At 38.6% G+C, this 12541-nt stretch overlaps 1 protein-coding gene across 2 annotated transcripts in view; it reads right to left on the reverse strand.

Annotated features, from left to right (window-relative positions):
* Lrp6 (LDL receptor related protein 6) overlaps positions 1 to 8888 on the reverse strand; it is a 200023-nt gene extending 191135 nt beyond the window's left edge. For both annotated transcript variants that reach the window (XM_046435533.2, XM_046435532.2), the window contains exon 1: positions 8607 to 8888. In XM_046435533.2, the coding sequence (XP_046291489.1) occupies positions 8607 to 8661 (55 nt within the window). In that variant the 5' untranslated portion in view covers positions 8662 to 8888. The remainder of the gene's footprint in view (positions 1 to 8606) is intronic.
* Positions 8889 to 12541: the final 3653 nt, after the last annotated feature.

Here is a 12541-nt window from a genome sequence, read left to right on the forward strand (position 1 = left end):
AGGTGGACTGTTATTAATACGAATTATTTCAGACACTGTATACCGGCATGAAGTTCCTAGAAATTTAGTGATGCTCTCATTGTAGATGTATACTTCTATTGATCAGAATCCCGGTACTACTTTGCCTGACATTAAACAACAGTATAGTGCCTTTAGTAATTCCATGTTTGTTTGTTTTAATGTTAACATGATCACAATTTTACTTCTTTAATTTTTGTTTGTTTGTTTTTGCAGAGGAAGAGGGGGTTGAACGCAGAGGCATTCTATCACTGAACTACATCCCCAGTCCTTTTTATTTTTTTTATTTTGATACAGGGTCTCACTAAATTGCCAAGACTGGCCAATAACTTGCAATCCTCTTTCCTCAGCCTCCAGAGAAGCTGGGATTACAGGTGTGTGCCCTGCACCTGGCTACTTCTTTAATTTGAAAAATCTATCTTCTCATTAGGTCAGTGGTTCTCAACAGAGAATTCATATTTACATATGAAATTTTATTACACAGATGTTAAAGGCCTATTATAGACTGACTAAATCTTTTTACTTGATAATCTTGGTAGAATCTTATTATATTCTATTCTATAATAGAATGATCTTGTTATATTCTACATATATTCTGCTTGATAAATTTATAACCTTCTATGACTCAGGATCATTACATATCTTTAGGATTGTTTTCTTGAGGTTATATTTATAAATTACATGTAATAGCAATTTTGTTTAAAATAAGGCTAATCATTATTGCTTATAGATATTTTATCAAAACTTTTTAGGATTGACTTGATGTTGGTTTTCATACCAACATCCACATCAAAATTGTGTGTGTGTTTTTTTTAATAACAACCACTCATTAGATCTTTCACTTTTAAAATTATCAGCAATATATTAATTATACTATTTGAAGTCTTTTGGTTATCTACAGATAGGCTTTATTGGAGGGTGTTTTGTTTTGTTGTCATTGCCTCCCCACCCCCCACATACACACTACCTCCAAATACTGAGGATTAAACCTTTGGTGCTTTACCACTAAGTTACATCCCCAGTCTTTTTTATTTTGGGACATGGTCTCCCTAAAAGCTGAGGGTCTCTCTAAAATGCTGAGAAGTCCTCAAACTTGTGATCCTAGCTTCCAAAGTCTGGGAGTATTGGCATGCACCACCTCATCCAGTTCAGATACTTTTGTTTTGTTTTACTCTGAATATACCTGCAAGTATACAGGTCAAAGTACTTGTCTCTTAAAAAAAAAGTATTATTGAAAAAGAACTGCCAGTTACACTAGCGCGCAGGTTTCTTCTGATGGCATCATATAGACAGATGAGAACACATCAGTGTTATGAGTCAGAATTTCCAAAAACTAGTAGTAGAGAAGTAGAAGAGTTCAAGAGATTGCTAACACAGATCCAGGAGAACAAGAGTTAATTATGTAGAACTGAATAAAGTGCTGAAGGAATATTATGGGTTTTATTTAAAATAGTGCTCATTTTAATTTTATATTTCCTGGATATAAGGACCCCATTTCTTTCTTCTCTGAAATTATCTATAATCATATAAGCAGACTATGTTTTATGAAGTAAAACAAACATTTATCTCTCAGTTTCTCCTGTCACCTCCAGAATTCAAAAACTCAATTATTAAGTATTCTTCTCATAGCAACATAGTTATTTGCATAGGTTCACTGAGTCTGCCTCTGGTTGGATACATTGTTATATAACTTTGGATATTTGAAAGTGCTGCTCCTTTAATCTGATATGACTAGACACTTTAAAGGAGCTACAGTTGATTTTATGAGCCATGCTTACAGCTCTTTTGGGAAACTTGTCGAGGTAAATGGCTTACAGAGTTCCTAGCTTCACAGATGAATTAAGAATGCTCACTTCCTAGAGGGCCCAGAAACCCTAGAATATTTTGTAAACCTCAACAAGGCAGGAAATAACTCAAATCTACAGGTACTACAAGTAAAACCTGAAGGTAAATTCCTGACTCACATCTCTAGCCTCAAGAGGGTTTTAAAACTCCAATCTAGGGCTAGAGATGTAGCTCAGTTGGTAGAGTGCTTGCCTCACATGAACAAGGCCCTGGGTTCAATCTCCAGCCGGGCGGGCGTACACACACACACACACACACACACACACACACAGAGAAAAGAAAAAAAGGCCTCCAGTCTCCAATCTAAAAGTCCTTGAAAAGCTTTCAGCAAAACTTTAAAGACCTATCTAGTAAATTACTATTGTTGCTACCAAATATAAATATTACAGGCCAAGTCTAATGAGACCAACTGCACAATGACTCTTGTTCTATCCCTAATAGTGACACGTTTTGTTTTAAGCAACAGGGGGACTAAGAAGTGTTCATCACAATTGCTATTGTTATTCACCCATTATCTTGGCTTGACCAAAGTTTTGTCAGGCTTCTCTCCTTCCCCACAAGTCATGCTAAGAGGCATATGGAGTTATTTTTAGAGTGTGGTTTGTTTTTTGTTTGTTTGTTTGTTTGTTTGTTTTTTGGAGGGTGCTAAAAATGTTCAGGAATAAGACAGTGGTGACAGCTGTACAACCATGTGAGTATACTAAAACTACTGTATACTTTAAAATGGAGATTTTTATGGTACATAGATTTTTATCTCCAAAACACCGGGTTAAAAAAATATAATCACGGGGCCAGGGTTGTGGTTCAGTGGTAGAGCAAATGCTAACATGAGGCAGTGGGTTCAATCCCCAGCACCACATAAAAAAATAGAAACAAATAAAATAAACGTATTGTGTCCATTTAAAACTAAAAAAGATAAAAGTATAATCATCCCTCAACATCTATGATGGACTGGTTCCAGATGCTTCCCTTTCACCTCACTCCCCAACCCATGACCACCCCACAGGGACTGGGGGTATGGCTCAGTGGTAGAGCACTTGCTTATTATTACCATGTGTGAGAGAGATTATATATCTCCAGCACCACAAATAATAATAGTAATAACAATCCTCCTGGACCCCAAAATCTGAAGGTTTTCCCTTAATGGGGTAGTATTTGCATATAACCTAAATGCATTCCTCGAAATACTTTAAATCATCTCAAGATTACTTATACTACCTAATATAATTTATAACATATCTTATGTAACACCTATGTAAATATTGTATTGTTTAGGGAATAATGACAAGAAAAAAAGTGTTTTTTCCAAATATTTTCAATCAACAGTTGGTTGAATCTATGGATGTGGAACACTGATTTGGAAGGCTAACTATATATGAGAATAAGTATATTATTATTAATGCAATAGTTACATTCTAAAACCAGAAAATACATAATCCACACTTCAATTTCAACCTCAGTATAAATACATTGATTTTTTTTCTAAATAGTCTGTTTTCCATATCTAACCTGTGTAAGAAATCTTTCTAATAGTTATAAATGTATAACTTAACCATGTCTAACCAATGATTTTAGACAAAACACAAAATTAAGTTCCAAATAAGACTGTATAAATGTTATAAATATTCACATATTCTATACGCTTTAAGTGTAAAATTTACAGTATCCAATATGTCCAAAGCTCTAATACACAGCAGTATATGAAGGGGAAAAAAAACTATTATAAAGAAATTTTTCTGGGGCTGGGGCTGTAGCTCAGTGGTAGAGCGCCCGCCTCGCACATGTGAGGCACTGGGTTCAATCCTCAGCACCACATAAAAATAAATAAAGATATTATGTCCATCTACAACTAAAAAAATATTAAAAAAAGAAACTTTACCATCTAAAAACTATTTCTTCATTAGCATAAATCAAAAAATTTACAAATAAAGACCACATAACATGCAGCTAAGAGTGCATAGTAATGAAGTTCACTTGTCATCCTTCTCAGACTTATAAAATATCTTTTAAGTTGGATATATGAGCATATTTAAAATTATACTTCACAATAAAGCATTCCAATAAGGAGGAAGACTCCTAGCCCCATAACCTACTTGGTGTGGAATAATTTTTTTTTAAATATATATGTTGTAGATGGACACATATATATTTACCTTTATTTGTTTATTTACTTATTCATTATTTTTATGTGGATTGAACCAGTGCCTCACACGTCCTAGGCAAGCACTCTATAACTGAGCTACAACCCAGGTCCCAGAATAATTTTAAATTCTTGTTAAAAAAAAATAATAATTTCCAGGGCTGGGATTGTAGCTCAGTTTTGGGAGTGCTTACCTAGCACCTGTAAGTCACGGGTTAGATCCTTAGCACCACATTAAAAAAATATATATATATATAATAAAAGGTATTGTGTCCAACTACAACTAAAAAATAAATAAATAAGAAAAAATAATAATAATAATTTCTGCTGGACACAGTGGCACATACCTGTAATCCCAGAAACTCAGGAGACTGAGACAGGATTGTTAGTTCAAAGTCAGCCTCAGCAACTCAGGGAGACCCTAAGCAACTCAATGAGACCCTATCTCTAAATAAAATACAAAAAAGGGCTGGGGATGTGACTCAGCCGCTAGGTGCCCCTGAGTTTAATCCCCAGGGCCAAATAATTTCTCACTTAGAAAATGTTTGGTAAAGTGATTTTATCCATACTTAACTTTATTTTTTGAGCTGGAATCTCACTGTATTGCCCACATTGGCCTCAAACTCACAATCCTCTTTACCCAGATAGGATTACAGTTGTGCATTACAACACGCCTGACTCTACCATACTCAACCCTTAAGTAAGTATCATAATTAACTGAGTTATCTATCTCTAGCTTATTCAGAATAATCATCACCTTTTTTAAAAAGCATTGTTCAGATGCAGCTTTAACAGGGCACACACTAATAATCCCAGGTGCTCAGGAGATTGAGGCAACAGAGTTTTAGCAAACTTAGACCCTGTCTCAAAATAAAAGGACTGGGGATATAGTTCAGTGGTACAGTGTCCCTGGATTGCTACCCTTTAGAGAGTAAAAGTTTGGCCATCATATTTTATATAAAACAAAACAGAAAATATCAGAAGTAAATGCATTTTATGGAGCTTTTGTTTTCGTTGCAGAAAAAATTTTGAAGTTCAAAAACCACTGGTCTAAAATTATTGCCAAAAACAATTACTGGAACATAACAGGCACTTAAAATGTTTTACTAGTCTTTTCTAAGCATTATTCTCTTAATGTGGCCATCTTAATAGTGACCATTTATTGAATGTCTACTGTGACAACACCATACTAACTTCAGAGACACTCTCCAAGTGTATTTCTTGGAGCAGAAGTCCAGTGGCATGTTAAAAGAACTTATAAAAATTTTCATTGTCAAATATGGGAAATACGAAATTAAACAAAGTTAAAACTGGTCTCTTTTTACTTCAGGATCTCTCAGAGCCCTTAATGTGATAATATGAATTATAGATTCCTTACCCTAACAAAGACAGTAACTTATCCAAGGTCACAAAGTAGCTAAGGAAAAACAGAAATATAACTTTGTTCTTTTGATTTCCACTCCAAAATTCATTCTTCTTCCCAAAAAATTTAAAATATCTGATTTTAAAGTCGGGAAGGGGCCTTAAAAAGATCACTTGTATAGAAAAACAAATTTGGACAACAGTGCTTTATTGCTTTATTCTGGTACCATTACCACCAGCCCACAAAAACAAAAAAAAAAGCAATCAGCAAAGAATTTTTACAAAACTAAAGCCTCCTCAAATAAGGTTAAAATATACACTTTGATGGTATTTCAAAATTTATAATTCTTATCAAAAAGCAGAGATAGTAGTTTCTCTAAACAGCACCTGGGTGGAAAAAAAGAATGATAAGAATGGCAACCTAAACTGCAGAGTCCATCAGAACAAGGACCATGTCTGTTTTGTTCACCACTATACCAGAAGCTATTGTATAGTAGGTATCCCATACATATTTGCTGAAAGAATAATAAATCGTTGCTCTACCATTAATTCGCTGTAAAATCTTGACCACATTATGAATATCTCTGAATCTTGCATTTTCCCCACCTATGAATGAAGTAGTTAAACTCGCATGACCAAGATCCCATCTACCTTTAAGAATTCATCAATCAATCACAAATTAAACCTCAAATCCCCAGCAGTTCAGGTTACATCCACAAATAATCAAAGATTATAATAAAGAGTTGGGGATACAGCTCAGTGGTATATTTACATACATGGAAAAAAAACTTGTAAAGCACTTTAAATTCATTTACTTAATATGTCAAATAATCCTGCAAATTAGGCAGACATATATCTATCATCACCCACATTTCACAAATAAAAAAACTTGAGACCCAGAGAAACTGAATGGACCAAAACCACAAAGTTAAGAAGTAGTGAAGCTTTGGTTTAAAAATCAAGATTTTGGTGTTAAAATCCCTCAATTTTTCCACTGTATTTTGCTACCTGATGATGGGGAAAGGAATGCAGCCTGGATCATGATAGTATTTCCTGGCTTTCAGCTACTGATTAAACAAGGTTACAGGACAACAGGTTTCCCAAACGATCTCACACCCCATCACATACCCAATTTTAAAGCTCCAACTCTTTAGAAAAATGACCTTAAAACAAATTAATATTTTTCTCCTTGGAGTCCAAGGTTGACTAGGTATCACTACCAAAACAGAGGATGACACACACTATCAAGGAGTCACGACAATATAAATAATGAACAAAAAAATTTTTACATCAAAAGAGTTAGTTCAAATGATATGTACTCACATTAAATACTGTTAAATATAAAGACCACTTTATACGGTTATTATGCTACATCTAAAGTAAGAGCTCCACTTTTGAAAGCTTTGGTAGTAGAAAGGAGACTTCCTATTAACTCTTTCAGCTCTTATTACTTCAAAACATATAACTACTTCTCTAAACTCAAGTAATGAACAAATTTAAATCTGGGTTTAAACCTGGTGTTAAAATAAACAAACAGCACTTACATCACACCCTTCCCCTCCAAGAAATACAACTGGGGAACCAGAAGTATGCAGATTATGGATTTAATTTCCCCTAGACTTAACAATCCACTGGTGTCATATTTGTTTAATTTCTATCAATTTCTGTCTTAAATACATATTCTTATATCAGATATAATTCTTTCTCACAGCTAAAGCAAAATCTTTCAGTGAAGGGTGTACTAAAATAATACACACTTATTAAATTCCTCAAGTACCTAACACTGAATTAAGTACTCTGCCATGAAAATTAAAGCACTATCTTTCATGAGTTTATATATATATATATAAAACTAGACAATTCAAAATATGCTTACAAGACATAATTATTATTAAGTATAAATAGAATATGCAAACATAATAATGGTGCAGAAGAGTAGCGAAAGTAAACGTTCCTTCTGAAAAAAAAGGCACTCTCATCAAAAATACATATAGACACACAGAAATGACACACCTATCACATTTATACCACAGAATTATTTATTACCATGTTCTACAAACTTCTTAAGTTTTAGAGGACTTAACAAAGTTTAGCTTGTTAAATTAATGGCTAAAAAAAAATCTCCAAAGCTTCCTAAAGTCCCATACCTGAAAAAAATTGACTATGAACACAAGCAAAATTAAGAAAACCAAAACTACAAGCCACTGCATCAAGCAGCACTTAAATTCTTCTGCTGGTAAATGCTTGATAGCATCAGTGTCATCTCAACTTCAACTCTTAACAGACTTGAGACGACCTGTGGACAATCTTGCCAGCTAGTCAAAATACTTTAGAAACTGTCACAAAATAAAAGTCAAAGCATATGTGTCAGCTTTGCGGTCCAATTCAAAACATCACAGAGGCACTAAACCTGAGTGGTTCCCAGAGCAAATTATCCAGGGAGGTCTGTAATATTTACCAAAGTGCCAAGCAGTCCCCAAGAGTGCACGGCGAATGATAATTTAGTTCCCAGGATAGGCTCCTCGTCACACAAGGACGACTTCCCTACTTGGTGCCAACTGTACAATTGCATACTCCGAAAATAGGGGCAAGTCCTGAATACCAGGGGTTACGAGGGCAACGTTTGTATTTTATTATGGGCTGAAGCTCAGATGATTCCCATTGCTGAAACGCTCGACCTATAACCTCGAAGTCACTTTCCAACTGTGCTCTCACCCAGGATCACTATTCCCCAAACGGAAGCCAATTATTAGTTGTAACAAGGTCCGGAAAAATAGTAAGAGGGCTCTAAAAGTTCATCTAAGAGACATGGAAAAGGTGAGGGCTTCGAGAGAGAAGCCAACATTAAGCACCGTGGGCTCAAACATTTTTAAAGCCAAAATACGTACAAAGACCCTTTTCCCTAGAAACTCCAGGCAAAGAGGTACACAGACACTCAGTCATTCCGATAGAATGGGGTGCCAGGGGTTCGCCAAGACAAGCAGCCCAGACCTAGGCTCAGCTTTGTCCAGACAGTCTGGAAACCCAAGCAGGGGTCTGCATTGTGGCCAGGCGGTGCGCACAGCCCCTTCTCCCGGGCCCCTTTCTCTCCCTCTCCTTCCCCACCACCAGGCCTCTCTCTCCTCGCTCTCTTCCCCGTCTTCTCCCTCCCTTCTTCCCTCCCCTCCCCCCAGACACACAAAACAAGGCCACCCCCCTTTCCAATATCCCACCAACTTTCCGGTCCCCCCACTCTTCTCACCTCTCAGGAGCACACAGAAACTGCAGGCCAGGAGGCTCCTCAGGACAGCCCCCATCTTCCCTTCTCGCGTTCTCTACTCTTACCGGCGAGGGGCGGCCAGAAGAGGGGGAGGCGAGGAGCCCGGGCGGCCGCCGCAGCGGCAGGTCTGCACGCTCATGCTTTCCAGAGAGAGAAGAAAGAAAGGGGCACGTCAAGGCTCCGCGCGCGCCGCCGCCGCCCTCTCTACCGCGCCGCTCTGCCCCGGGCTCGCGCGACGCCAGCGTCTGCTCCCATCCCGCCGCCTCCTCCCCCGGCGCCCCACTTCCCCCGCGCTGCTCCTCATTCAGTCTCTTCCTCTCGCGCAGCGCGCAGGGATACAGCCTCCCGGCCTCCTCCAAGGGTCGCCGACGAGGTCTTCCTACGCGCGGCCGGCCCCCTCCCTCAGCGCCGCCTCTCCCGCAGGTTGGAAAAGAGGTGGGGACCCGTGCGCACGCTTGTGCTTGGAGACCACGGGAGATGTACCGCGTGAGCAGAGATCTGCTGGAGGGGAGAGGCCGCCCGGCGGCGCATTCCGATGGGATTCTTTCCCGGTCCGGTGGCTCCGGCCCTCCCCGCGGAGGGCGTGAAGCGACGTCGAAAAACATTGGAGCCGGCGTGGTCGGGACTACTTTCTGCGGCTTGGCCCGGCCGCCGCCTGCCCCGCTCTTTGTGCGGCGTGCGGCGGCGCAGCCAGGTGGGGCTCGGGGTTCACGCAGGCAGTCACCTGGGCCGGGGGCTGGGGACCAACTGCTGCCGAGCCGCGTGTCTGTGCTTCAGGAGCAGCGGAGGATCCTGTCACCAGCGATGAACCCCGTCTTCAGGGTTGGAAATTGGTTTAAGCATCTCTTTTCTTAAAATAAAAAGAAAAATGCTGGTTGCACTAGCTTTAAACGTGGGTCAGGTGAAACGCCAACTCAAAACAGATTTTTTATTTTATCCTGGGTTTTTGGAAATACAGACTTAACCCCAGAGTTAATCCTGACAAAGACTAAAGGTTTATAAACTGGCAGATAAAAGTCCAAGATAAAGGCGTCAGCTCCCCTAGCAGAACCAAATGGCAATTGGACAAGACTGCATTGGGCATTTTACAAATCGCATTTAATAATGAATGTTTGGTATGCTTTGATTATCAATTCTCTACTTGAGGAAAGAATTTCCCAGAATAAAACTTTGCATATCCTCTGCCGTTCCAAGTGCACTGGGCATACATGAGTAACGGCCTGGACGCCTCATGAAATCACCCAACCGACTTCAGTCTAGGCTGTGGCACTCTAAGAGTTAACCATAATGGAGACATCAGGTGCATTCTGCCCAGCTGTCACACGCCCTTACCTGCAGGCAGATGGGCAAGGAAGCGAGCTACTACCAGTGTTACTAATATCTTAGTGACACTGGAGTTCACCTGGTGCTTGCACACACTTTATCATATTTGACACTCAAAACAACCCGGGGGTGAGACAGGTTTTGTTATTTATTATATTCATTGCACACAGGAGGAAAATGAGAACCTGAAAGAAGTTCAGTGACTTACCCAAGGTCACTCAAGTAAGTAGTAACTAGCAGGACCAACCCAATTTGGAGGATTGTGCAAGAATGTTGGAAAATGTTTACAATTAGTTGAACTTTTAAAAAGTGAAAGTGGGGCTCGGGGCATAGCTCAGTGCTAGGGTATTTGCATGTTTAAAGGCCTGGGTTTAATGCCCAGCACAAAAAAACAAAGAAGAAAAAAAAAAGTGGAACGTGAACATAAATTTTATTTATAGTTATATAATATATATATAATACAAATATATAAGCCTACAGAGAGATAGCACATATTTGAGCAAAGACTAGAAGTAAGTGCACTAAAATAGGCATTAGGATGAAGATATACTTTTCTTCAATTTCTTTTAGCACATTATATATTTATCACAATTTTTTTAAAGGTACTTAAGTGAAAATCTGGAGCTTAGGCATAAGCCATAACCAGGATGCTGTTCTTATTACAAAATTAATCTTTTTCTCAGTCACTAAAGAATGTATTAAATGCCAGTCCCCAGCCCCTGAATTAAGTATTGGAGATTTAAAGATGAGAGCAATCATAGTCCATACATTCAGGAAGTTTACAAACTAGTTTGGAAACACTAATTAATCAAATAATTAAACATGTAAAAATTGCTGAATGTAGAAAGTACTGAAGTCTTTCTAGACCATTTGGAGAAGGGGAAATAACTATAGAACTAAGACTGGAAATATAAGTTAGAGTTTGCCAGGACAACAAGACTGACAAGGTGTTCCAAGCAGGATTGCACGTGCAAAGCTGAATTACTAGAGAGCTGGGGGATTTGAAAGTAAAGCCACATAGCTAAATGGAGTGCTTTTATGGTATGTCAGGAAATGAGACTAGACCACTAAATAGACATTGGATTTAATAATGAAGAGCTTTTTAAGCCAAGCTTAGAGTTTTAGATATCAACCTATTGACAACGTAGACATTGAAGATATTTGCATATGGTAGAGAAATCTGGGAAAGGAATGGTCAGGACAACAGCACTGACACTCAAAAAGATATGGTTTTGAAAAACATGAGATCAAAACAGTAGAACTTGGTAAACTATCACAACTATACTTCCAAATCAATAAATCTATCAACAGAGAAGAGAGAATCTAGGATGAATTTCCAGGTTTAAGTACCTCAGTATAATGGGAGTTTCATTTTAATAAGAAAAGAAATGCATAAAAAGCATTTTAAAGAGAGGGAGTAATAAATTACACAGTGGGTCTTTAATATGGGAGATATTTGTATGGCATTCAATTGGAAATACACAGCAGAAAGATCTGGTACAGAAGTTAGGACATGCCAGGCATGGTGGAACACACCTGTAATCCCAGCAACTCAGAAGGCTAAGGCAGAAGGATGGCAAGCTCAAGGCCAGGTTCAGCAACTTTGTAAGATCCTGTCTCAAAATAAAAAATAAAAAGTCTGGGGATATGGCTCAGTGGTTAAGCAGCCCTAGATTCAACTCCTAGTACCAAAAGAAGAAGAACAAGAACAAAACAAGAAGTTAGGATTCAGCAGAGGAATGGGGAAAACAATCATGAGCAATGATTGCGGAACTTATATACCACAGGGGACAGCTTATAGAATACTCAATAGTTACTACCAAAATTTCCTGTGAAGTGGCAGAAAGGCATCTTAATTAAGGAAAAGGAAGTAAGGAAAACTTTTCTCATTCAGGTGAAGTCACCTTTGGGGCTATTCGTGAGCTGAGGGTAAAATTCTAGATGAAGGGATCAGTGATAAAATGTTTTCCTAGCATGTGTGAGGCCCTGGATTCAGTCCTCAACAATGAAAGACAAAAAAAAATCTGGCTAGAACCATAACTAGAAATATGAGCCAAGACAGAATTTATGTGGTATAAAATATTTAGAGGCAATCAGAAGAAAAGCTAGAAAAAGAGACCAAAAAGAGGCAGGTAGAAAATGGCTAAAAGTACTACCACAAAAGAAGGTGTAAAGTCACCCAGGCATGGTGCCTGGCACACACTTGTAATCCCAGTGGCTGAGGACTGGAGGATCAAGAGTTCAAAGCCAGGGCTGGGGCCAGGGCTCAGTGGTAGAGCGCTCGCCTAGCACATGTGAGGCCCTGGGTTCAATCCTCAGCACCACATAAAAATAAATAAATAAAGATATTGTGCCCAACTACAATGTATTAAAAAAAAAAAAAAGAGTTCAAAGCCAGCCTAAGCAACAGTGAGGTGCTAAGCCACTCAGTGAGACCCTGTCTCTAAATAAAATACAAAATAGGGCTGTGGATGTGCCCCTAAATTCAATCCCCAGAACCAAAAAAAGAAAGAAAGTATAGTCAACAATGACAAATACAATGTTTTGTAACAAAGCTCTGAAAAAGAATGTTGGGACTTAAAACTGACCAAAAG

The sequence above is a fragment of the Marmota monax genome, unplaced genomic scaffold, assembly GCF_021218885.2.
Source record: "Marmota monax isolate L192 unplaced genomic scaffold, Marmota_monax_Labrador192_F-V1.1 WCK01_AAM20220418_F8-fsc00012, whole genome shotgun sequence".
Taxonomy (NCBI): Eukaryota; Metazoa; Chordata; class Mammalia; order Rodentia; family Sciuridae; genus Marmota; species Marmota monax.